At 43.0% G+C, this 26,900-nt stretch overlaps 2 protein-coding genes and 1 long non-coding RNA gene across 7 annotated transcripts; 2 read left to right on the top strand and 1 right to left on the bottom strand.

Moving 5' to 3' along the window:
* The first annotated feature begins 1,345 nt into the window (after positions 1-1,345).
* LOC110991224 (uncharacterized) lies at positions 1,346-15,502 on the top strand. 5 transcript variants are annotated; one of them, XM_087134527.1, is made up of 3 exons: positions 1,346-1,775; positions 4,680-5,031; positions 10,222-15,502. In XM_087134527.1, exons 2-3 carry the CDS (start codon positions 4,730-4,732, stop codon positions 12,005-12,007), a joined length of 2,088 nt encoding a protein of 695 aa, XP_086990653.1. In that variant the 5' UTR covers positions 1,346-1,775; positions 4,680-4,729; the 3' UTR covers positions 12,008-15,502. The 5 variants fall into 5 exon arrangements, with proteins under 5 accessions (XP_086990653.1, XP_022112188.2, XP_022112187.2 ...); XM_022256496.2 differs by lacking the exon at positions 1,346-1,775 and adding an exon at positions 3,165-3,880 and having other exon boundaries at positions 4,726-5,031; XM_022256495.2 differs by lacking the exon at positions 1,346-1,775 and adding an exon at positions 3,166-3,880.
* On the bottom strand, positions 14,781-18,823 carry LOC110991226 (uncharacterized). Its single transcript, XM_022256497.2, has 2 exons — positions 18,359-18,823; positions 14,781-17,870 (listed from the first exon to the last, which is right to left on the bottom strand). The coding sequence occupies exon 2, from the start codon at positions 17,792-17,794 to the stop codon at positions 15,911-15,913; it is 1,884 nt and encodes a 627-aa protein (XP_022112189.2). The 5' UTR covers positions 17,795-17,870; positions 18,359-18,823; the 3' UTR covers positions 14,781-15,910.
* Positions 18,824-23,891: 5,068 nt separating this feature from the next.
* Positions 23,892-25,664, top strand: LOC147799723 (uncharacterized). Its single transcript, XR_015424769.1, has 2 exons — positions 23,892-23,979; positions 24,551-25,664. It is a non-coding gene; the product is annotated as an uncharacterized LOC147799723 (long non-coding RNA).
* The last annotated feature ends 1,236 nt before the right edge of the window (positions 25,665-26,900 follow it).

Here is a 26,900-nt window from a genome sequence, read left to right as displayed (position 1 = left end):
GTCGCTATTTGCCGATAGCCTACAATGAAAAATCAGTAATTGCACCGGTCAAAAGCAGACAACTTGCATGTACCTTAGAAACAAATAGCTGCTTGGTCAACAGTTTTTTATTGGAACTTGTAATTACCTCTTAATTAATCAGTATTCGAAAGCTGTCTGTTCGATGCTGTTTAAATAACGAAACGCAGTTCTCACAATATCGTAATGTAGTCGAGAGGACGTGATCGAATTTGATTTTACAACCAACATACATTCAGATACGTTTTCAAGTGTTTAGATGTAGGGAAATTTACATTTATAGGCAATAATTGCCAAAAGTGTGCGAAGGTGGCGGAGGACACCTTACAACCGATTCATTTCAGGCTTTTTCTTTAGTTTCAACAAGGAACGCTTTTGCAGCATGCGATTTTATTTGAGACGTTCAGTGACATCAGAACAACTCGACAAGACAGATGAAATTAGTCAGTGGAATTACATGAGACGGGGAGTGGATGGGACGGGGCTCTTTTGGTTGTGCTCCCAAGTGGAGTCCATTTCTGTTGAAAAAATGATTAGGCTAGCCACGTGCGGCGTTCGTTAATTTCCGTATCTATCTGTCTGAGTGCATGGGACTTGGCCCACAGACTAGCAACCGTCAATATTCCTCACACGAACAGGCTCCAACGCGACTGCTCTGGATGTTATCACCCATGTCATATCAGGTACCTTGAAGAATTTGTTTGTCCGGCTACTTTGCCGTCGTGGGGAAATTAAACCATCTTTTCCACTATCTCCATCTTTGGGCACTAAAACTTAAAGACCAAACTGAGGCAAGATGCTATCGGTGTTCATAAATTTCATGCAGCAACCTTTCAGTACAGGTTTCACTTTTCAACCCAGGGATAAAACAGACTGTGCGTTATTTTAATGGTATTCTTTGCTAGTTTGAAATATCTTGTAATTTTGATCTTTGAAGTAATGCAAGGAATATCCATCTTTTTTAAACTAGGAAGTAACGCAGGCTGTACACGTAACAGAAAAAAAACAAAATGATAATTCCCAGGGCTAAATAAACCAGAGTTAGTCATAGTGCAAAGTTCCCATTTATCATCAGCCAATATGGAATTGTAACCGAAAACTTGTCAACAAAACTCCCATGAAATTTGCGAGCTTTGTACCGAAACGGACCGATATATTTTACGATGAACGCCTATTTACATTGGGCTGTGGTATGCCAAATTTTACGATTCTGTGATCAAAAACTTTATCAAATATTTGACCTGATAAACCCGACAGTACGAAGACCTCGTTTTGCCACAAAAATAACCGTTTCAGGACGCCATCCGCGCTTCCTTGTTCAGCAGACCGTGGAAGCTGCAACGCGCCAGAGGTGTACGGGCGGTGCACGGCTCTTTCTCGGCCGCCGGGGGTTATGGGAATGCACGCCAACAGGCCCACTACCGTCTGGCACCGTTACCTCAGAACTGAGATATGTCTCTGTTGCGTTTCCTGGCCTCACGAAATGTAATGTCGATGGCCAACACCGACTCAAAGTTCTTCGGGTACATTGTGATTCTTGACAAGCCACCCTGCTTCTCATAAACACTGATGTGCGATAACTTGGAAATAACTGCGGAACTCCGCGTTGTTTCAGTTCAGAACCTGAAATTGGAATTCGCCATCTACTAGATATTCACATTCTCATGCCTCTACGTCGTTGGAAATTCACATTGACAAAAATTCATCAGAGATGATCGTGAAGTAACTTCCCATAAGCAGCTCAGACTTCTGTGTCGGTAAGTATTAAAATTATGCTAATTTCAAATTTAGTTGACCCGACTTAGTTACAAACACAGTGGTTCAACGATTTAAAAAAATGGATTCAAGTTCAGACCCATAACAGAGACTGTTTCCTCAGACTCCAACGTCTTCCCAGTTTCAGCCTTGTCTACCGTCTTCCGAAACGCGTGGGCACAGCGGTACCACTATTTCAAAATTACAAAATGCTACAATTTTTCCTGTACCCTTTTAAGTGGAATTCTATATTTGTGGGTGGAGTTGCAGTTACTTCTTTTAATAATTCCAGTGGAATAATCATCAATGCAACCTGTTTCAGTTTGTAGATCGAAATGGTAACCCCTTTACATTTTGAACTTGTGTTTGATGTAAACAGGTTCATATCACGGCGATCAACTAAAAAAGATGTTCATTTGTCACGTTTTTGGAGTTTTTAGTTTTACGCCTTTGCATTGCCAGTGTTTTAGGTTCCGGCACTTTAAAATGTGTTCAAAGGATAGTACTAGGATGCGAAACCTTTCTTTCACATGAGGAGCCAAACTCTAAACACATGTACAAATTTACACAAGGGAAATGTGGGATGCGATTAGGGAAACATGCGAAGCGCTATTCCAGGAAATCAACTCGGTGGAAAGGCTGAACGCCCACCGTTCAGTGAATTGTAACTGTCTGCAGTGGTAGCGGAGATAAGTCTGAAGTTCGGAAGGCGGTGTTCTTCCACTCCATATCCTGCTGGTGATGTGTAGGGTTGCAGGCCAGAAAATAGGCCCAAAGTTTAAGGCCTGCACAGACCGAACCACGATTCGTACGCTGCCAAATTCTCTGCCATCTTTGCGCGTATTGGCGAAATAATGCTATACTTATCACGACAGTGAAGGAAATGATCCTGCATGAATTTCTGTATGTAAGGGCATCTTACGTAAGTGGATCGTTCGACAGCGCAACGATCTTCACATCAAGTCAAAACGGGCCTCTGGAAAATTTATGCCCTTCAACGACCTTCACCGAAAATGACCAGCTGACCATAACCGGACACTAAATGTCCGACCCCCCTCGTCATTGTTGAAGGCATGCTCAGCGCGGTCAGGGCCGTCCAAATAAAAGGTTCGCGACGGTAAACGGGGTGCCCTTCAACGTGTTTTTGAAAAGGGGATATATTTTTAACCGCATTAGGCCAACTTTACAAAAGATGGAGTCTTGAATGCAGTTGGGAATGAAGCAAAGTAATTCACGTAGGCTACAGATAATGCATAATCCCATCTTAAATTTTCCTTAAGAATTACCACGGAAAGAAATAAAAAACAGTGAAAGCCTGTATTTTCAAACCAAGTCTAAATGCTGTGCCGGGTGAATCTTGGTCGAGTCCTTGCCGGTGTATAAACTTGCAACTCTAAATTCCTCAATGTTTGACAAGTACAATTTATTCGAAAATTGTTTTACCCCCCCAAAACGCCACCACCAAGGAAAGCGGATCCTCTCTGAAACCACAAATCTCGAAAGCCATGAGCCGTAAAAGCTAACATTCGCTCAGAGCCCCTTCCTTTTGTGAGTCCCGGCAGCTTGTATGAATAATTCACGTCCACACCTGCCTAACACCAGTCCACCACCATTCCCCGACAGCATTCCTTTCACGGCTTTGTGACGTGCCCCTTTCATGGCCGCTAGATACCAGTTCATAATCCTAAGTCGTCAAATACGGTTGTCGATACTTGAGACTGTGTCGAGTCTTCAACTGTAGAAGAAATCGAGGAGACTTACTGCTTTGAAGAGGACGACGAAATAGGACATATTACCAGTGACCAAATCGCTGACAATTCCTCCACGAGTAGACATTGGGCCTACATGACAACGCTGCGAAACCTGTACCGTCACCGGACACAAACACCGATGCCGTTTTCTTGTACAGACGGAAGAGTGACTAGAATTCACTAATATCGCCCACTGCCATTGGGAAGGACGAGGCAGTGTCCAAAACTCGTGCCCTCCCCTCATTCTCATGGACACGACGGAAAGTACTGACCATTGCTATGAATTCGTGTCTCCAGCGGAAATTACCGAGAGAATTTTGGAGGGATTGCCGTCAGTGATGCTGCCAGCAGATAAGGTATACCCATGAAGGGATTATTCGGGAAAATTCAGACTTCTTAACTGGTTTTCATATTAACGTCAACGACCACTCACGGTGATTGTCTTTACTTAGCGATTTAAAACTAATGACCTTGAAATTTTCATACGAGAATAAAAACAAACCCAAACTTGCTCTTTTGAATTCTGTTTTATGTGTTTGTAATATTGGGAGGTCGAGGTACGTAGCAATGAATCCATTTTGGAAAGAGTTCCATATCCGGACAACACTTGATGCCGCTGTGCACAAACCTGTGAGGCTCGTCTGAAAATAATAAGTGTTTTCTAATTAAATGCCTCGGAACTTTTTTAGCTAAATTTAATTTAGGACATGTTTTTACATTCTGATTATTGTTATAACATTTTAAGGTAAAATCAGTGTTGTCCGTATATGGAATTCTTTCCGCGATTTCTGTTAACTTGTTGGAATTGTCCAAAAATTAACTCTTTATTTAATTGAAATACTTGTAAACGTGTTTTCCTGGTAACCACTTGGCCTTGTACTTGAGTTGTATTTCACTTTATAAACGGCACACAACGAAAAACTTCACCGGGTCAGATATTGTCATTTGGAGCAGAAAACTGAAATAATATATCGCACAGTGCCAGATAAAAAGTTAATGTTTCAGTTGTGTTCAAACTCAAAGCTGGCTTCATAATGTAAAACACTTTCAGCTGTTTCCTGGCATGCAGTGCACCAATGATCACGCCACATTTTTTCTTTGCAATTTTAAACTCCCCTATAACAAATCTTTCCCACCGTTACTTTTGTGTGATAGCCCGCGACCCAAGTACTTGGACTCACGTGCGCCTTTTACCACACAGCATAATGGGCAACCGTGGCAACTGGTATCAACAAAATCTGTCCACAGCGGCACCGGCTGCACTCAGAATGGCCGAGAAAGCAGCGCCAACAACAGCCACCACGGGCCGCAATTGTCAGCGGGAATCTGCCAACTTCATCACCGCAGCATTCCCGGACAACAACAGGGTTTTCACGCATCACGGCCGAGCCTCTATGGACGGCACGGGGTGGGAGGGCCCCCCAGCGAGGGCCAACACCACACTGTCCTCGACGACCCGTAGTTGTTGGACCGTGAACGGTATTCACCGCAACTCCCCACAAAGGAGGTAAGAAAAAACTCCACAAAATCAATTTTGACAGGAATTAAAAAGCATTCAAGCGCCATGATTAATGAAGGGTTTTTAAAAAAGAAACTTCAGATCTTAATCATGCGAAGAAAGTATGAATGTTGATAAAACGAGTTCCACAGGATTGAAAATAATTTGACCTGATTATCAAAAAGTTCTGAACGACAAGAACTTTGCCGGACATTGTTTACAGTTCATAGAAAATCTAATGTGTTCTGATCTGACGAATTCATTTAAACACTTGTAAGCTTTAAAGGATCAAGTTAGCGTGAAGTTTTGCCCAAAGTATCGACTGTATGATCGATGAAAAAAAAACCCAAACCCCCAAGGTTTACAATAAATTACCGGAGTCCCTCAGATTTATTGAAGACAAAAAGTTTCTCGCCTTATGCGCGACTAGCTCGTAATGCTGTAAGGGAAGGAAGAACTTTGAAAAAGTATAACTCCATTAGCAAGGCAATCGGTTACAAGTGTTTGGTTTAAAGGGAAAATGTGAAATCCTTCTTGCAGTTAATCACGATTTTAGTGAGACTTTTCACTGAAGTACTGTGTATTGAATTGAAATAATTTGAATTTAAAAAATCTATAACTCCTTTGTGACAATAATGACATATAGTTACAGAAAGTAACTATACATTTTTAGTAAATCGGCAGGCACTTTTATTTGAGGAATTATGTAAGAGCGCCCTCTACGAGTAATCGTTACCAGTTTGTTCGTCGGCCTGCATAATGAATATGCATTTGGTGTTGTTGACACCCAATCTTTAAAATCTCTTTCAAGGATCCATGTTCTTCTTTGTCGTAAATACAGACTACAGAAGTCGTATCGATTGCTACTTGAAGGATACAACCGCACGTATTTTCAGGCAAGGGCTGACACTATAGATTGGGCTACTCATTCCAACCATGACAACATAAAAAATACAAACTCTCACTGCAGTCCACATTCGAAATTAGATAACAATTATTTTAAGGACATAAACACATTGAACGCATAGACAGCAAATCTATAACCGTTGTTGTTTTGGTTAATTACTTGTGGTTCACTTAACTAGATTAAGAAAGAGCAACGGGACAATCGTTGATTCAACAAGTGTATTTGAAATGAGTCCTTAGCTTCCAAGCCATACTAACCACATGGGCCAAGTGCTGTATCTCTTTGTTCACAAGTCTCCAGATGAATTCGCGTGTTATTAAAGTGGTACACTTCACTTACTGGATGACTTCCAATCTTAGTGACAATTAAAATTATAAACAGATGCAAAATTTAAAGGTGATATTTTATCAAACAAACACTTCTCACTTTTTGTGGAGGCTAACAAGTACAGCATTCGTCCATCTGCCTATTGATTCTCCACACGGCCGTATCGACTTTTGCCGTCGGCTGTGATTGTGGAGAACAAAACAGCTACATGTATTGCAGAGAGAAACCTTTTCGACAGTGGTTTTCTGCATTGTTGGCGCAACTGCTGTCTCCTTAAGTCACCGGAGATTATATGCGACAGTTCATCTCTATAGAACATTTTTCTCGGCTGGACTGTGAGAATGTCTGGGTGAAATGGTGTCTATGGCACATCCGATGTGAGAATCGGCACAGAGTGACAAACAGGTGGAATAATTATTACCTGTGATAATGAGTTTTTAGTGTGGCTAATTAAATTGATGAATTAATTTCGTAGTGGTTGTGCGTGACACATTGCGTTACTATGGTGCATTCGCGCGTCTTTGTTGTCGTCTTTGGATAACACGCCTGTCACAGTCCCAATGCTTACTGGAAGAGACTGATATAAACCAATCCGGATACTGTGGACTTTTTGATGGGGAACGATTTTGAAATTATTAGCCAGTTAGCTGTTAACTACCAATGACGTCATGGTCACGTGAAGAAGAGAATGATTCGGAAACCTTGTTTGGCCGATGGATCGGAGAAGGTTACATCTACTCCAGGCTCATCCAAGACAGTCAGGGATAGCTGGGAAGTCATGGAGAGTTAAAAAAGAACTTTGCCACGAGAAGTTTCTGAAGTTGTTAAATTTTAGGCCCCATAGAAAGTGGCCCTACCGAGTCTTCGGACTGCAATTTCAACTACTTCCGTCTGGTCAAAGTTTGTCCAAAAATCGACCGCTTGGACATTAACTACCACCATGGCGTTGGTCCGCCAACGATGAATTCGGTCCACTACGACTGGTACTGAACGACGATCAAAACAACCTGCTGACGGCAAACCAGAATCTGAGTGTCGACACAAGAGGCATGCGATCAGTGTACCAAGGTCTAAAGAGCGTTCACGCCGACGCACTTCGGGTGTCCAAAGAGTGATTTCAAGTGAAGAAATGGGCCACGGAAACACAAGCAATCTGAATAACAGACGGTAGAACAACGGAACTCAGGTTTTTCAAAGTTTAATGAGATTTTAAGAGGGGCTAACGAGCCCCTTTCCCACGACGCATGCCGTCAAAAATACATTTATAATCGCGGAGCTATTTTTAAATCATGAGGGAGCAGGGTAGCCCTGCATTACCTCCGCTGGCTGTCGGGCTGTCGTTGGTGAACGGAGCCGGGAGACCAGTCTGTAAGGATGTGTCCGTGGAGGCGAGGGGAGGAAGGGACCTAGCCGGCAGGGGATCGAACTTGAAGGAGGGGACTGAGTGTTATTTGGAGTTTGTTACCTGCGTGACCTGTGGTCTGCCATTCACTGTGACTCGTGGGCTGTCTGAGGAGGTTATGGTGGGGGACAGGTTCAGTCGGTAAGCACTTTACTTGTTTGTGCGCTGACCTGGGTTACTTATGTTCCACGAGTCCACGACATTGTGACCATGCAGCAATATCACAGTGCTTGGTTTCTGATAAAAGATACGAAAGTGAAAGCTAACGATGTTGTAAGTGGCGTTCTGAAATTTTCCAAGTGCGAATCTGTGGTTTAAATTTCTCACGAGGCAATTATAGTTCTTGTCAGAATTAAATAATTAACTCATACAGTCACAGTGCATGTGAAAATTAATATCGTACTCTGAGTCACTGTTTCGGAAATGTTGCAAACTTTACAATTTCTAAATCGTAGATAGACGTTGTTCCAAACGGGGAGTTACTTGAACCGTGTTGCTTGGATTTTTTTTAACATTCAGATTTGGTACCTAAAAAAAGTTCAGTCCACATAATTGACATGCATTTTTAAATGACAATTTGAACGTTATCGCGTGACAGTTTCCCCAAATAAAAATGGTGTTAGTAAATTGAATAATAACGTTTACGTGACAAATACATGTACAGAAGGATGCAGACATGGTCCTGCCGGTCCGAGTTTGCTCAAGGCAAACGTTTTTATTCAAACAAGTAAGAATTTGGAGTCGCGCAATCTGATGTGGAGATAAGGTTTGCGTGTTTCTGGTCATAAGTTGAATTTTGTGTTTAGAATCATCATCCCCAAGTCACAGAGTTAGTCCCAACATCTGCTAGGTCATATATCAGTTTCCGGAAGACGAACATTATACCCGGTTTGAAGCACTCAAGAGTCACAAAAAGAGATTTACGACAGGGCTACCGCAGTCTTGATGATTTTTGCCGTGCATGCAAACATTCAAGTGAGGAGGATTTTTGGAAGATTTTGTCTTTTTACGTTGTCAGCGTGGAGGAAATAAAAAATGCGCATAGTCGTCTGCATTTCTCAGCCGAAGCCATCATTGCATATGCGGGTCTCTAACACGTAAGGTAATCTCAAATTTATGCGGATTGTTAAGTTTAGCGCGTTGGTTTATTTGATGGTGTATTGAATGACTGTCAGGTATATGGGACCATGTCTTTGTACACGATCATGTCTGCATATATACATATAAATGTCAGTAAATATGAACCTTGAAGCATAAACAGGAGTCGGGGTATATTTGGCCAGTGACGTTTTAACAGTATACTTGAGTATGAGTACTGAGCATACATGTACATGCAGTTGCGAATTCAGAACCAAATTTACGGGAACAATTTTGTTTTTCTTTGGAGGGGATTCGATTTTTCGTGCCATCTTTTATGGCCTTTCTTAGGACTGAGGGTATACTCTGGGGATTTTTTTTACACCCTTTTGGAAGAGAGGAACATGAAATAGACCCCCCCAATTCGTTTTTAGGCTCTAATTACTTTTCAAAAAGTGACTCTGTTTTCGGGGGGGGGGCGTGGGGATGGGGTCGTGGACCCCTTGGCCATCCTCGATCCGCCATTAAAATGTAGGTTTCAATTTGCTGTTTGCATGAAATCGCCATTTTGGAACAAAATCAAGGCTGCACTTGAAAAACCAAGATCCTTTCCTGTCCTTACAATGGTATCTCAGTATAAACTCTTTCAGTGCAGGGAAACTTCAAAGTCTAGCCTCTATTTGAACCAAGATGTGCAGACGGCATGATTTCACATGATAATTTGTCGTCCCTTTTCAGTACATATAGTGCGTATTGGCAGTCTCGAAGTTAAAAAACTAAAACTACTTTCAAGTTCAAGATGTACTGAAATTGCACGTAGATAAATGCATAACGGAAACAAAAATGGAATTTGTCGGCTTAGGAGAGCAGCCAGATTGATTCCTGAATGTTCAATTCACTGTTAATGCCCTGAACTCCATAAGATGAGGGGGAAGCTATCAACATACGTTCAATCAACATACTGAGTCACCAGACTAAATTTTCAACATCCCTCGTATGCTTAAGTGCATGTATGAACTGCCAAGACTTGTGGGTGCATGACGAAAGGGCAGACATTTCAAAACAGGAAAGTTGGAAGCCCATGTGAATGAACCGAGGCAGCCTAAAAATCTGAATGAAGTTTACGGCAATACCGTGCGAACTGTCCACTCAACGTGTGAATTTGTGACAACCAGTTCTTTGTCAACTAAGAACCGGCTGTATATTGTAATGAACATCATGGAAAGCGTCGATGTCGGAGAGGATTGAATCCTGCCGAATAACCACTTGATAGACTTGCAACAAAATTTTCCCCCAAATCACGAGCAACTAAAAACAAACCCAGAAAACCAAGAATTTGAAACTCTTTTATTTGGACAGCTGTATATTGCCTGTTCTTCTCCCTCTGTCTTTGTTGTTTTGCCTCGACATAGGCCAATGCACGTATCGTACATTTTTCCTCGAACCATTCTATCACTAAAATCTTTCTCTTCATCATTCTGTACAGAAGTTGGCCTAGCCAATCGCGACAGTCAACTACAACACCAGGAGCTTGGCAGCAGACAACATTTCACCGAAACACCAAAGTCCATACCCGCCAAGTCCAGTCGCAGACCCCTCACCACCATGTCGCCGCACTGGGCCTGCGCAGATCCAAAACATGCGCAGAGTTCGCGTTTACCCGACGAACCACAGCTCAGACTCATCAATCCACGGCTGACGGCTCATTCAGTACCCTCCCAAAAGTGCACAGCACGCGAGAAGGGACTGTATTCTTCACGTCTGCTAACGGACTCGCCGACAGAGCCTCAGCTCTGAAGAGTCTGGCGAGCAATCCACATCTTCAGGTTGAAACATTAAATGGAACCACCAGGATTTTCAGAACAGCAGACCGGCGTCCAAGGTCGCTTCCAGCTAAATTTTCAAATTCCCCTTTCGGCGAGAATACTCTAACGCCGGACCTCCCCGAACCGCAGAAAGTACTGTACGTCTCCAAGCACGGCTACCATCCGCGAAGCAAATCACCGACATACCCCATTCTGATTGGTACAAAGGACACACTGAATTTAGCCTTGTGCAAGAAACTGTGGAGAATCAGGCGAGATTTGGAGGGTCGTAAGGCGCGTGAAAACTCGGTAGTTTACAGCGAAATCTCGCAAGCGTTGATAGACGAGAAGGACACAGAACAGTGGTACGAAAAGATGTTTGACGAGCACGAACAGGATGACGAAGAGGAGGAGGACCAGGATATGGTGGCTATTGAGAATCTGCGATTGGCTAATCCTGACGGCGAGTTTGCGCAGTCAGACGAGTCCATCAGCACCGCTCACCCTCGTCCCCACATGGATCTTCTCTTCGACAAGAAGTACCTGAGGGAACACATAAACGACTGGAGTATCCTTGGGATCAACATCGAGGAGGAGGAACGCAGATCTGAGCAGAGGCTGAAAACTGCACCTGTAGCGAGGCCAACATCTGCGGAGAGGAAAGCCAGGGTCTCCATCCAAATGTCAACCGTAAAGGCAAAAGTTTCTCATCGACAAACCATTGCGGTGAACAGGGACTCAAAACCAGCCAGAGCAAGAGGCGAGCACCGGGCAACCAGGCTGCCTGCTGTGCCCACCACTGGCCGTGTGTTTCACGCGAGAGCCAATGGGAAGAAGAGGGGTACGAGAAAGATGACGAAGAAGCCAAACCTTGCCCAACATAGTGACGAAGAAGTCTTGCCAGATCTTACGAACGGGGAGGGGGACACGCGGACCCCTTCACCAACGTTTGAGTTCCCTCTCGAGACTCCAGAGGACTTAGAACTGGCCGATATGGATCGACGGAAGAGCTTAGTTTCTAAGTATCTGCATTCCACCAAGCTAAGTGAGAGTTCTCCAACTCCCAAAGAGACTGAGGATGTACCTGCGGAGGACGCCGATCAGGCAAAAACTCCAGAGGAGGAAATCCAGGAGGAAAAGCCCAAGGAACTCACGGAAAAGGAGAAATTCATTCTTATGCGGAAGAGGATGGATGAGCGCAAAGCAAAGATGCAGAAACGCAGGGAGGACTTTTTAGACTACTCCATGCTTGGGATAAGGTCACAGAGACGGCGCAATGCTGGTGACCCCGGAGCGCCGTCCGGAAGCAAAAACAGTCTGGGCAGTCTGATGTCGACGAGGTTAGAGTCCATGGCAACGTTTAAGGCGCGTGTGTACCAAGGGGAAGAAGTTGACGAAGACGATGAAGAAGATGAAGATGAGAACGCAGAGGAAGACGAAGAAGAGTCTGGGGAGGATGACAGCTGATTACAAACTGAAATGAAGACCAAAATTGGATGGAGTCTGATATATTTAACGGTAAATTTCACAGTCTTATGAGATAAACTAGACATTGAAGGTTTAACTGACAAAAATAGAGAGACGCTTCCACTATTATTTAGGTTAGATATCAAATCTCCAGCCAGGTCACGACAACCGAAAAAAATTAATAACTAGGATGTGGTCGGGTTAGCGAACCGCAAGTTGTAAAGTCAAATACGGCATGGAGTATACGTTCACATTTATAGTCAAGTCTGCTTGTGAGTTTTCTTGGTTTTGTGTAATTTTTTGTGTAATTTTAATTTGACATAACTTTGAAGAGCCCATGCATTCTTTTCTCCAAGTGCAGTTCTCGTAAAAGCAACTTTTCTTCAATGTTTAGAACCAAAGCAGCCTCAAGAATCTGAATTATGGATACATTTTATTTCTCAGGATTTTCAGTACCTGACAGAAGGCCAGTAGAGTAAGCAAAGTTTTCTCAAATAGTTTCGAGGAACTAATTTTGGGTTCACAACTTCAAGAGAAAACACCCCGAATGAGTCGTGTCTTCGTGCAATGACATCGCATCAACAACCCCTCTTTCCTTAGAATAAGCGTGGAAAATGTCCAGCGCTTCAAAAAAAGTGCCCCTACAATAAGATTCAAGATTTCAAATAGTTCTCACAGAATAAACAGTAGAAGATGTTTCCACGTAAAATTCAAGTAATGTGCCTTTTATCAAAGTGGGCAATATACATGTACATGTATTCTGCACATCCATGCTGGGAGTAAGAAATGTGTTTAGGCACACCTGTTGGTTTTACTCGGGTGTGGGTTAAGGGGGTTAAGATGCGCCCATGTCGTGTTCCTTTTACTTTCCGATTTTTAGCAACCCGGGGAAGGGGGTAACTTTGACGCAGTGGCCGAATATAGCATTTGAACAGTAGGCAGTTTGTTGCATATTTTCATCGGGAGTTAGTATGGTTGAAGGAAGTTGGTCCTGGCGAAATGAACATGTCCTTCCATGCTAAACACTGCAGTTAGCGTCCAACTGAAAAATGTAAACTTGACCTTTTTAGTCATGATGTGTAAAACATTAGGTAGTGATGCGACACGGTGGCCCAGAGACCTTAGCGCGAGATGGTTTCCACGCGTTGTGATGCGCGCCGTGATAGTGTAAATGCGTGTGTTTGCACTCTGTGCATAAAATGCCATTTTGTTTCAAATGTTGAGCTGCCATTGGAAATCCCTGAGGGGAATTTTATATGGCGCCACCATTCGTCAAATAATTGTGTTTAACGGCAGATGCAAGACAGAGATTATATCATCTGCCCTTCAATCACTTATAATTGAAAATATTACTGGGAAGATAAACAATGACGTTTGAATTTTAAAAAGCTACTAGAATCTGAAAAAAATCAATATCTGAACATGTTCCAATAAACAAAATGTAGTGGTTTCAGAAATCTTTTGTACCTTAATCTCCACAGCTTTTCTGTAAAAACTATGTTTATTTAATCAGTTCGGGCCCTCTAGGTCTCAAATTTTGTTATATTTTGTCATCAAGCTTTTTGAATGGAATTTTTCTGAAGAAGCAGGGAACTCATTTAAAAATCTTCTGAGTATATTTGGTCAGCATTTTTACAGTCTCTCGTTATTTATTTTTTTTACTGACATAATTCACAATCTCAGAAGCGGTGTGTCATTAGCTTTTTTGTTTCAGAAGTGTTTTGACTAGAATGAAGCCCTTGTTCTTCCTTCAACAGACCGATTGCGCCCGCTAAGTCACATGACCTATAGTGGATATTAAATATCAACAAACAAGGCGTCCACCATAAGCAAAGTGTTTCATGAGTATCATTTACCAAAAATAAAGCCGACGAAAGGTACTGTACTCAGAGTACTGGCTGTATATTGTTTGTAAACAACACTCAAAACGCAGGTTGCTGTGGGCTGATACCCACTGTAGGTCATCTGATTTAGCGGACGCAATCGGTCAGTTAATAAAAGACACTGCACATTCTACTTTTCCACAGAACTTTCAGCCAACAAGCAATTTACAATATTTTACCAAAGGTATCCGAGGGGCTTTTTATAGACAAATTCACGACCAAATAACTGATAATTCAGGATATCCACAGTTCAGTTTGCCAACCAGAAAAAAAAATCATATCACCAAATCTGCTTCTCTCAAAGCGAAGAATGATACTTTGAAGATGAAAAATCAACATGCCCCTTTACTTTTACTCTGAGACCTTGGTGTTGCTTTTAAAATGGAGCCTGGAGTCGCTGTTTGTTCCCATTTATATTGTAGAGGTCGACGGGTTTTCATGAACAGAGTCGTGTCTGATGAATTCAACCTGAACTGCAAAGTGCCACAAGGACCACGTTTGGGTTTCCTAATTTCGAGTACATGTATTTACTCATCTTAAATTATTTGACATAGTAGCCTCATTCCTAAAACTTCCTACCCGCTGATGCTACCTAGTCATATTTGGGTAATTCCAGAAATTAGGAGTCCCTTTTTTGCGTGTCCCTGTCACATCTGACACATGAATTTGTAAGTTCAGAACACATTTTCTAGTTTCCAAGAGTGAGGAATTAATGCAAAGTACATGCCAAACAAACAGTACTAGTTTGAAAACAATTCAGGTGATATAACGTCAGATGTCACAGGGACACGAAAATGTCACTCTTTTGGAACCCCAAAGTCCTGGAATTACCCACATGTCATTTAAAAAAATGTAGTTTAAACAACCAGGGAGCGACTGACATGGAAACATTGTACATGTACAAAGGACCTCCGGTCATGGACGTGATCACGTCATGAAATTTAATCAGTCGTTAGTTTTTAAGTCCAAGCTGTAAAAACATTCCTTGAATAAAAGACATTTCAATAGGGTTGTTTCTTCTTCATATTTTACTACAGGGTCTTTGTTTTAAAAATTAGGTTTATTCGTATTATGCTTTTGATATCGTTGGACCAATGTTTGAATTTTAATAGATAATTTTATTTCATGTATTTTTAACTGCTGTTTTGAAAATGTAAATAATGCAAATTATTGATATCTTCTCAAAATAAATGAAATTACTATATATGTTTTGTTTTTATGTGACGTTGACCAAATGGCAATTTGACAACTACAAGTATAAATCATTTCGTCAATACTGTCACTGTTGTAAATCCAGATGACGATTACATGTATAAACTGTATGTAGATTTTCAGAATGAAAGTTACTTTCTTGACCTTACAAATTCCATTTAAGAATTCGTGAAAGATTCGTGCAGGTAAAACTTGACTTGTAAAAACACTTGTGGCACACCAAATTGCAAATAAATGTGCATTCCCGCCACCATACGAAATAAAGTATCCCCAAAGCTATCACATTAGTTTCGAAGTCTGCACAGGAACAAGGAAAGCTTGTCCAAAATGACTACCTCAGTGCAATCATAACATCGGCGAATTCTATTCACTGAATAAAAAAACACTGTAAATAGGAAAAGATCGGAGAGTGTTCGGGTTACATTGATATTATGCCTCCTTGTTCAGATACTAGAAAGTGCAATTAGTGTAATCCTGCTCGTAGGATTTCCAATGCCACGAGGAATTTTCTTTCCTTTTTGTTGAAAAAAATATTGCAAAAATATACTCTTATAGATAAAAACTACTTTGAGCATTCTAAAGGTTAAGCTGTAACTTCAGTCGGAAATTTTACTGATAACTTTTCCTCATTCGTAATTTTTCCCAGCTTCGCAAGTATCTTTGACATTATTTTCTGCCAAAACAAAATTATGATCCTATTTAAGGTAAAACTCCTAAGTTGACAACATGACAGCTGCTTATTCACATGGGTGCCGGTTCAAATGCGAGTTTCTCTCTCTGAAAAATATGAAATGTTCTAAGGATTGACTCATCCATCATTTTCATCTGAGCCCTGTTGTTTACCTCCGTCTGGGTCAACTAATATTGTATTCTCCTTGTTTGTGATTCCATCGTCACCCTTAGTACCATCACCATGATCATTCGCTGACGTCACCTCAACACCGCCCTCACTGTTGGCCACTGGGTCAACTTCTTGCGCGCCCTCATCGCCAGGAACTGTAACAACCAACGATGTGCTGGACAACGGCGTGCTGGTCTTGTCTTGCTCTTCGGGACTTTGACCAGTACTTTCAAGATAAACAGATTCATTTGCAGAACAATCAGATTTTTCCTGAACTTCCTCCTCTAGGTTACTTTGATCGTTTTCACTGACTTTGTCTGTAGTCCTCGCATTGTTTGATTCATTAACTTCTTGTGCCTGGTGGGAATTTTCAGCTGCAAGTTTTCCCACGACAGGTTCTTCTTGTTGGTTGGATGGCCCGTCAGTCTGTTCTTGTTTAGCCTGTTTCGACTTGTCGGCGTTCTTTGAGCCACCACTACGCGCTGTCATTGCCGTCCAAGGCCTGGCGGTTGTCACAAACGAGGGGGACTGCACAGCCGTGTATTCTGATGCAGGGGGTGTGACAGGGCGACCGATTCTCAACTGTGACCAAGATTCGTTCTCTCTTAGCCTCTGTGCCTCCGGGAGAAACCTCTCTCGGGAAAGTTTAGAGAGTGGAGGGGACTTGACTCGCCTGGGCGGTTTCTCGATGGCCTTAACCGGACCACGCTTGCTCCGTTCGTGGTCGTACAGATTGGTCGAGATACCCTCCTTGAGCGCCATCTCCCCAGGTGTGAGCAGGCGCTCAGTTTGGGTCTGCAGTCTGGGTGCGTCAGTTCTCCCGGGCAAAAACGTCGGTAACCCGGGAAGGTTAGACGGTCGGCTCTTGCGATGTTTCTCCAGGTTGCTCGATACCTCCATGGCTACTTTGTACTCCACACTCATGACTCCGAGTCGCTTCCCTTCGGACTGGTTGCTTGGTTGGCTTTCCTGTTGTCGGCCCATCGACTCATGGAGGTTAGCCACTCTCTCGGAGGTGAATTTGTGGAGCTCTGCAGGCACCGACTTCGTCGTCGACTCCACCTTCCGTGCCTGCTTCGGGGGCGGTTTGCGAAGCGTTCCGAACGGTGTGCGCTTGACGTTGATTTCAAGCAAGTCCAAATTATCGTAAAATCTCTGAAATTTGATCTGTACCGATCCGCGTGATGTGCCTTGTACAACATCTGGTCGATGCTTGTTCAGAAACCTCTCGCGATACCTACCGGCCGCGCTGTTTAACAGCGGTCCCCCGAAGGGACTGATGGCAAGTCTCTCGCACTGCTTGGTGACCGTGTAGACGCTGTAAGGCCGACAGACCCTGTCACCAAATTCATTTCGGGAGGTCCGCGTGTTCCCTCTGATGCTCTCGATTGTCACCCGCGTGCGGTCGTTCATGGTGGAAAACGCCCTGTCGAGTTCCGCGGTCCGTTGCAGTTTTCCCGGCGCAGTCCGCAACCGGAACCGGCGTTTTACCCCGTTCGTCTTGTGTGACACGGTACTTGCCGCTCTGGTTGGCGGTGGGTCCCGCGGCACAATACCGTGTATTCGAAGGGAACCCTCGGCTCCTTCGTGTCTTGGCGCGGTATCACCGTCGATGATGGAAACCCTGGACTTATTCTTGAGCAAAACGACAGCCTGTCCACCTTGGTCGTTATCCGGGTTCTCAGGCTCGCTGGTGTCCGTCGTCAGCGCGTTCTGGCTGATGGAGCTTTGCGGTCTCCAATGGCCGTCTCCAATTGTATTGACGACGACGTTGGCATCGTAGACAGCGTCCATCGGCTCGGGCGTCGGGGGAGGCCTCTTTTGGGAAGCCTGAATTCGGATGGCGGCCATGATAGGCCTGTGTTGGATTGGACTGGTTATCTGGTCTCTGAAATCCCTTTGCTAAATCAGGGTCCAATTCGGTTTCCTTGAAATAAAAGATACAATGCTTTTATTGAAAAATCATGCAATATCTCACGTAAAAACACTTGGCATAGAAGTGAAGTTTTGATAAAATTAACAATTACATTGTATTTATAGTCAACTGAATGTGAGAATATATCTATCAAAACATGGAGAGACAAGACAAGAAACAAAGCTGCACATTACATACTGCGAGATTACCACTTTGGCATGCACAAATCACGTTGATATACACACACATGGTCTACATGTATAAAAAGTTAGAAATCCCATGCAATTCCGAGCCACTGAGTGTATACACATGCATGTACATGTACAGTGTACATGTACGCCTACGTGTAGGCCTATTGCCTGTCCCCACGCAGTGATGTTTTTTTGGAGCACGCTGTAGCAAAACTCAAACGTGTTCTTATACAGTACACACTTTTTACGTGGGATTTATATGGAGGGATCACTGTTCTTAATAGAAAGGAAATATTCCAGAGCGCCTACCTGTCCAGTGCGACATTTTGGTCACAGAACCAGCCGTCGGTTACTCTTTGCATCGTACGTAATTGTCTTGCTTCCACGGAATGTCGTACACAACGTCGCAGCGGCAAGGTAAACAAGCGCCATCATGGCGGTCTCAGTTTCGCTAACATTTTGAAGTGCATGACCCGACCATTTTTCAAGTGGCACTTGTCCTAGATGCTCCTTTTGTGATAAACTAATCACAACTACTCCATGAGCTGGGCATGCGCTGAAACCTCCAGTCTAACCCCATGCTGTTCCTGTACCCGTGGGAACTTTACAACTAATTCAAACTGGTAACTAAATCCCAGGAGTACCCACGCTATCGAAGTTGGTCTTCCATTTCCTTTAAAAGGAGCAATACACGCGATTACTACAATGACATCGACTTGTCAACGAGTAACTGTTGAATTAGATTACAATTCATGCTCCACGTAGGTTGTTGGAATGACAATAGCGGGACCGGTTGTCACGGGCAACGCCGTGTACACGATCGATGGCGCAGGGCCAATGGGTGCCAGAACGCCATCCTCTGAGCTAGTACATTGTAGTCGATTACATGTACTAACACACCGCCAGGTCTGTTTACAAGGTGGAGGTGAAGTAGATAGATAGGGATCAATCTGAATTACAAATCTTGCCAAGGCCGGAGCTTCAATCACTTTCGAAGAATTGTTCACCTGTTACTCAGATTAAATCACATTTATTAATCTGAATTTTCATCAGCAGTCTCATGAAGACAATAACGACTGTACATTGGATTCTCCATGAAGTTATTGCCGAACAATTTGATGGCGAACGTGGAATTCGTGGTTTCTTTCAAAACTTACTAATCCCGCTAATCTCAATCCATCTGACGAGGGATGAATCTGTTAACTTCAATCATTCAGTCGTATGCCACCGACGATCAGTATACCCTAAGGACAGTGCTTATTTAATTCCTACGAAAAAAGACGATGATTAAAATTCAGGGGGTTTTAAAATTACATGATTTTGGAGCATTATGCACGATTAAAAAATTAATGTAAAGCATCTGAGGAGATTGTCCTCAATTTTATTGTTTACCAGTCACCTGTTAATTTTGTTTTGAGTTCATTCTTTGTACATTTTAGGTTGTCTAAGGAGATCAAAAATGTAGCAGAGATTTGTCATGCTTGTCACCGTGATTAAAGTTTGTAACTTTGATTTTATGCAAATCTATGAACTTCTGAAATTAATGCGACTTTTGAAAAAAAAAAATTAGGTGCTTACTACTTGCTACAGGAAGTTAGTTATTCAGTGCGTCCAGGCATTGGCCAATTATACATTTTCAGTACTTCGATAAAAGCGCAGTGAACTCTCTTGGAACTACAGGTTAAAAGATTTCTTTTCTAGAAGTTCAACCTCAACATGGCTAGACCTATATATAAGCGTAACCCTACTGTTTTGTTACACACCGTGGGTGCTCACAGAAACATTAATCATGCCTTGGCGGGAACATGGTGTCACGCACGTGCACTCGTATAGATCGAGTAAAACGACGATTTTGTTTTAACCAGGGTGTCGGGTTTTTGATTGATCAACACAGATGTTTGATGTCGCTGGTTTGCTCCCGATGGTGCCCACAACATAATCATGCAGATAGCATCGAGGTCCATAGGAAAACAATCCATGGCACAATTAGACAAATCTTCTTGAAAGGAAATTACAGCCGATATCGATCGTATCACCCCAATTTCGAATAAAATCTGTCTAATGAACAAAAATTACCCCATACTGGACCCCGGACCCAAGAACTGCATCATACACAGTCACAAAAAAAAAATCAAAATTGGAGTCATGAAATCATAGGCTAATCGATAAGATTCAGATGTAACCTTTAAAATGAATTAAACACTTGCTTCAGGTCAGTTCGATTAAATAGAGAGTCGCATTTTACAATGTTTGGTTTGAAATTAGGCAGGTCATCGCATGGTTAACGTCGTTGCTATTTAGGGGTGAATTTTTGTCGTTTCAGTCATCATAACTAGGGAGTGGACACAAGTTTGAAAAAAGAAGACTCGAAATGGCTCAGTTAAATGTTACAATCCTTCCTGCTGCTGATCAAGTGTCTTGAGGAATGGTGGATTTGGGGTGGGGCAGAGGGGGACACCCCCCGGAAAAAAAGAAAAGAAATAGAAAAAAGAAAGAATAAAATCAGAGCCAAAAATTTAAGAAAGAAAAAGAGAAAAAGGCAATTTTAAAATTCTATTTCATTTCTCTTTTTTCTCGAAGCACGTAAAAATTATCCAAATCTGTAGCCTCCTCAAGGTCATAAAAGGGATTTATGAAAAAAAAATCCAAAATGTTTGCCACCCCTCCCCGCCAAAAAAACCCAAGATTGCCCACGGAAAATTTTGTTCAGGTGTTTGCCCATACTGAAGCGGGCCCATATTGTAATAAAGCAACCAGTGAAAAGTGATTAAGTAACCAATCACAAGCCAACAAGTTGCAAGAATTCGAAATGGACTATGACAAAAGTAGCCCCCCATCAATTTTCGCCACTGAGTGTACGTGGTTGCTGATAAGCATTAAATCGATAAGAAGGTGCTTGGAGGAATTTTAGGAAATTGTGCTCTGAGCGCCATTGGTCAGACTGTTCTATAAAACGATTTTCTGGTAATACTGTTGACACCGTCCCTAGAAATCTTCACAACCTGCCAATTGAAAGGAGCTACTCAACTAGGAGATAGTTTTCTGAAAAATTAGAACGGGTATTCTAAAATTTGGCAAATTTCTCCCTTTGATACGAAACATGTGGCCATCTGTCATTCTTGCTCAAATTTACCCTTGAATGAAACGTTTATAAGTTCATTTCCAACGTGAACTATGTAACATTTCCCCCTTACTTCCAAAGACTGAAACTAGGGACTAGACCAATGAGCCAGTTCGGTATTTCCAAAAGGCAAGGTCATTCGAGAGCAAAGCACGCGAGCGAGTGGGTGCAGGACAGACCTTGCAAATTGATGTTCCCTAATAACCTCGGAAGCGTTTCATTTTGGGCTCGCGCCGATGGAATACTGCACTGACTGACTATAAATTTAAATTGGGATAGAGTCGAGAAGATCTGCTCAAGTTAGAACTCGAATAAAATCTCCAATATTCAAGTGAATAAATTTCACTCAGATTCGTCTAGTCCCTTGCTTGTTTCAGTAGTTTCAAACGGAGTGAGTTTTCACAAGTTGGAATTTAGAGAGTTATTACAGAGCTCCAAGGTCCATTTTATAGATGGTAGTGCTTTCGATATCATTCACTTCGTTGAAGCAACAACGACAATGGTAGGGGCACAAGTTGGTGTTATCTGCACGCACACCGCGAGGGCGCCTGTTCATCAACGATCGCCATGGAGGCGATTTACGAACCACTCTCTGTCGATTGGGGGCGCTATACCAAGTCAATGTCCCGGTTTTACCCACCGTAGCGTCGCCGCGGTTCGAAGACGCAGAAGCTTGCCTGGAGCTTGACGTGGAAGTGGTTGTGTTGGGTCTACCTGGTGGCTCCGGTGGCTGTGACTTCGATTTCACGTACGTGTTGAAAGCCCGCTCCATTTGCGCGCGTGTTTCGAAATGCCCACCTCGCTCCGCGTGCCGCCTTCCTTGTTGGAAATACGAATCCGCGCTGTGCGTCCGTCCGAGACCCCAACACGCTGGCAGCCAAGCGGAGCTCGAGACTGAGAGCGACCTGGGTGAGTTACTGTATTCCTCGTCAGTCCCGCGGGTTTCCAGCTGCACCTTAAGGACGTCGAGCCTGGGGAGGGAGAAGTCCCGTCTCCCCTTCAATGAGCTGATGATGTCCCGCTGCGGGTAGACGGTCACACGCGTTGACGGCAACCGTAGGCCCGTCCCACTCGAACTCCCCCCTCCATTTTCAGGTTCCAGAGATGTCCTTGTCGTCAGCCTTGAATGAAAATCTCGCCCTGGTCCTTTCGGGTAACTAACCTGCACCCCAGTACACGTGACCTGCTCCAGATGGCTGCTAGCACAGCCATGTTTCTCATCATCTGATGAGAAAGTGCCGTCATGTACCTGCTCAAGTTGAGCCTGAGGCTTTGCTATTAGCGACAAAGCATGCCTTGATTTTGACCCATTCACTTGTTTGCGACCAGTTTCATCTGGTCCTGCATCAACAAAATCCATTTCTGTTTGATGTTACGAATCGAAAAACTTCTCACCGTCAACGCATTTCACAGACAACCGCGTGCAGACTGTACCGAAACACTACCTCACAGGCAGTACTTCAAATGTTTACGTCATTCTTGACCAGAGAATGCCAGACACACTCAGTCATAAAGTTGCCATGACACTTTGTAGGTACTCGTTCCTTGGCATTCGGGATGAATTGGAGGGGATTATCCGTTGTGATGAAACAGACCATGCATTGCCTCAGTCGAGCCGATCGCCAGTGTCAATATGCTGTAGAAAATAGAAACGCAATCGTCAACATAATACAATGAACGGCAACCGCGCAGTTTATGTGTTGGTTTGGAGGATGAAATTTAGTTCAGGGTAGGTAACTATTAGGCCGTGTCTTACTGTTTCTGAAATGAGCTTCTAGAGCTACGTTTAGGCCCTACGTGTCCACCACGTATTTGCAACTGCATGGCTATGACTTAGACTCTGCTCTAGACACAAGACTTGGACATGGCCTTGTAGCTTGATCCGAATGGGTTTGAAAACTCCACCACAAAGAACTGGACAAGCTTATATCTCGCATGAACCCTTGCCTGAATAGTTAGAAAACGTAAAGGAAGCTCAGAATATTGCATCACTCCTTGTCATACCAGTGCTTATTTTTTTGTACAAAGAACGGTAACAAGTTGCGGCTCTTGCTGGTGTCAGGAACACACAGTGAGTACAGGTCAGAAACACCTACCCAGTGTATCTGCAATCCCTTCATTCAATACTGCATATCACTTACCTGCACCAAGCGCAATCGCCTTTGCGGAAAAGGGCCGAATTTCAAGTGCAAAAATGAGACACTCTAGCTGAATTTAAATGGTACTCATTTCTCTCTGAAGAAAATAAAAACACGAGTGTTCTCGACAAGCGCACGCGTCAGGTGTGGAGTTGTTAACGAACGAACTGGCTGATGAAGCCGGTATATTCATGAATCAACACGGGCTGTGCTCCTCGGTTTAATTAAAGTTACTCTCGCCGGCAACATTTTTGGTGACGCTCGAGTTTTCCTTTCACTGGCGGTTTTCGGTAAATATTTGCCACTTTTCGGGAGTGGTAACACGATCTTTTCATCAACAGGCAGACGACTATTTCATCTTCCAACTTTTTACTGAGCGCCTATATAGAGGCTCTGATGCAAGAAAATTCCCCAATATGTTCTGTATCGCGACACACCATCAAACAGTCACAGATTCTCATGAGCAAACTGAGCAAACTTTGATTCATCTTTGCATTGTTTCTTCTAGCTTCCCATCGATCGGAAAATCCTCAGAATGCAGGAAGACGGTGGTAAGACCACACTGATTCTTCTAAGGAGTCAACATTAAACACTTTCGAATGAATAATGGAGTGGTTGAAAGGAATCGTGATTGACAGGTGTTCATTGAAGGTGAAGCGCACGAAGAACAGGTGCACAGCTTTATCCGGTCGCTTTTACCTTTAGAAATACATCTGAAATAATAATTTCAGAATCAATTATTGTCGTGGATATTGTGGAGGAATAGCATAAAAATATGACATCATTTACAGGAAAACTAATGCATTTTTCTTCAAAAATGTTCAACAAGTGGTGATGCCGATGGAAAATTATTGCTGGTTTAATACTTTTTTAAAAGCTCGCCCCAAGCTAGAATTTAAAGGTAAAACACGGCACTTGTATTTCACAGGACTTCACAGTGCAATTGCTAGGATTAGCTGGACACGTATCTTCCCCTGTTTAGAGGAATGCTTGGTGATCCGCTTCCCGTGCTCCAGTAGTTTAAAGCACGGCAGGGTTTTTGCACACGCTGTTGACGAAAATGCCTCACGACAACTTTAAAAGTGCCTGGCCCGTATTCCAGTAAATATCCGAATTGGTTGCAGTGCAGTGAATATCCGAATTGATTGCAGTGAATATCCGAATTGATTGCAGTGAATATCCGAATTGATTCCAGTGAATATCCAAATTGATTCCAATGAATTTCCGAATTGATTATGCCAGAACTTAACGGGAGACTCGAGAGTTGAGCCGGATCTCAGATTGAATTGGCGGTATCACAGCAACGGATTATCAACATGCCTGCTGCACAATTAGCCAACAAAGCCTGCAGGAAATTAATCTCAAAATAATGCTCATTGATACAGGTAGGGACCGTCCTTTCTTTCATAATCCTCATGAGTATGTACTTTCGTCTTTAAACCCACTCCTAGCACCTAAGAACTGAAAAGAAAACAATATTCTGTGCTTGGTGTTATCATTTTTAATAAGATGCGAACACGGCAATGTACCTCACTAGAGCGACGGTTTGTACGGTCGTGAAAACTGTACAGTGTGCTAGAATAACTACAGACCCAGTAAACCGCACACTTTCATATATTGGGACCGCGATACAGTCCTCAGCAGCAATATAATCAACATAATCAAAGTCACATAGGGCCCATGATTGTAGGCAGAGACAGACATTATTCGGGATATAGTAGGTTACTACAAATATATATACAAAAATACTACAAATTTGTAGAAAATGGCAGTCATTGGTGCCCACGATTTCCCGTAAAATATAAGAGGCAAATTAACACTCATACATAATAACTGTGCCGACCGAACACTTTACGGCAGCTCGTTGGCACCAATTGCTTCTATACTCTCCCGCTAATTTACGAAATTTAAAGAAAAAAAAGTCTGCAAGTGGTAAATGTATGAGGGTGTGTGTCTCCCGTTCACGGGTGTCCAAAATTGTTACCCATTTCCAACACTATACCTTACCTTGTGCGGTGGCAAACAAACGCGAAATATTCTAGTTAGTCCAATATTATTCGCTGGCCATTCTTAATGAATGACTTAACTTGCACATGAATGACAGAACTGCTCAATACAATGTTCAGCTTTACGCAACAAAGTAACGTGTGGGGTATAGTCAGGATACCAAGATATACGACATCACTATACAAGGTTCTCGTTGCATACTGTGCCACTTGAACCATCACGACAGACAGCAGCTTGTGGACTTTTGCCCGTCAGTTTATTGGAAAAATGGCGATCCTAGTTAACAACAGTCTTGATAAAGGATATGACGCTGTACATAATAAATTGACTATCTGCAATCCCCGTACAAGCCCTTTGTGCCGTGTTTCAGAATCTAGCGATAAGTAAGGTGATTAATGATGTTTCTCGAGTTGAGCAGATTTTGAAGTCACAACACTGTAGCGCGTCGTGGATGCCAAGTTGTATGATATTCATCTAATGAAGTGCTTAAATCAATCTCCGTTATTTGATTGGTGGGCCGTTGATCACGTGGCAGTGACTGACCTATCCCAATCCAGGGTGTGAGGCCTATCGCAAAACTTCCCAAATCACCCGATATGTTTAAATTCGTAGGGGGTACAGGCATGAATTATTTTAGGCGGTTTCCATTCGGGTATTGCAGTGAAAATGATTTTATTCGGTGACAGATGAAATAATCCATTCACGTCGTGGAATGGAGCAATCCATCTTGCCACCTCTTGAAATAATTTGTACCTTTGCAGTCCCATTTTTCTCAACCCGATTCAAAAAGCTGCGTATCGCAATTTGTATCTCAATATAATATAACTGAACCCCGAAATAAGCTGTTTGTGAAAACCAATACAATCAAAGCAACGTGATATACAAATACATGTAATTAGAAATAACTAATGAAAGCCATATTCTCTGACCACTAACCAGTGGCGTAGCCGAGGAGGGGGGCCCGGGCGAAAGCCCCTCCCCCCACAAATTCCCGGTGCCCCCCCCCCCCACTGAAAAAAAACGGATGAATGGATATTGAACAAGCCTAACAAAAGATTGCCCCAAAAACCACACCAATTAAAGCTGGTGCCCCCATAAGATGCTGGTGCCCCCTTTGTGCCCCCACAAGTAAAATCCTAGCTGCGCCACTGCCACCAATAACAAGAAGAAAAACGGTGAAAAAAAGCAAGTATACATATTTGCAAGCCCTTTGTCTAGCTTTGCCTAGAATTTCACGAGCGCTATCCAGAAACACATCACGCAAACATTTAGTTAAAAATCGTACCTTTGAGCGGCTTGATCATCCACAAATAGGTCCGCCAGTATTTGTGTTGCGACGCAACTACAAATGTTCTGGGTTTGATGACATCACCCTTCATCAAATCACGTCTATCCTTGATAAACATCCATCTACATACCAGCGTGAGCATATCTCGTGCTGCCCCTCCCGCTTGAAAAGGCAAACGCTGCATAGACCTAGCTATGGCGCATTTCGCCACTCACGGACATCCGTTTCGTCTGTGCGTAACTCCTCCGGCCCGAACGATTCCCGTGCACCTGGTAATAAATTGGACGGTCGCGTGAT

The sequence above is a fragment of the Acanthaster planci genome, linkage group LG03, assembly GCF_054643075.1.
Source record: "Acanthaster planci isolate LZ-2023a linkage group LG03, COTS_SCS, whole genome shotgun sequence".
NCBI classification, from domain to species: Eukaryota; Metazoa; Echinodermata; class Asteroidea; order Valvatida; family Acanthasteridae; genus Acanthaster; species Acanthaster planci.
Note: the sequence above shows the minus strand (reverse complement) of the source record. Positions and strands in the feature narration are given on the sequence as shown.

Coding starts and splice junctions, on each gene's coding strand:
- LOC110991224 (XM_087134527.1), top strand. CDS start 4,730: ATGGGCAACCGTGGCAACTGGTATCAACAAAATCTGTCCACAGCGGCA. Junction 5,032..10,221: donor CGCAACTCCCCACAAAGGAG/GTAAGAAAAAAC, acceptor CATTCTGTACAG/AAGTTGGCCTAGCCAATCGC.
- LOC110991226 (XM_022256497.2), bottom strand. CDS start 17,794: ATGGCCGCCATCCGAATTCAGGCTTCCCAAAAGAGGCCTCCCCCGACG.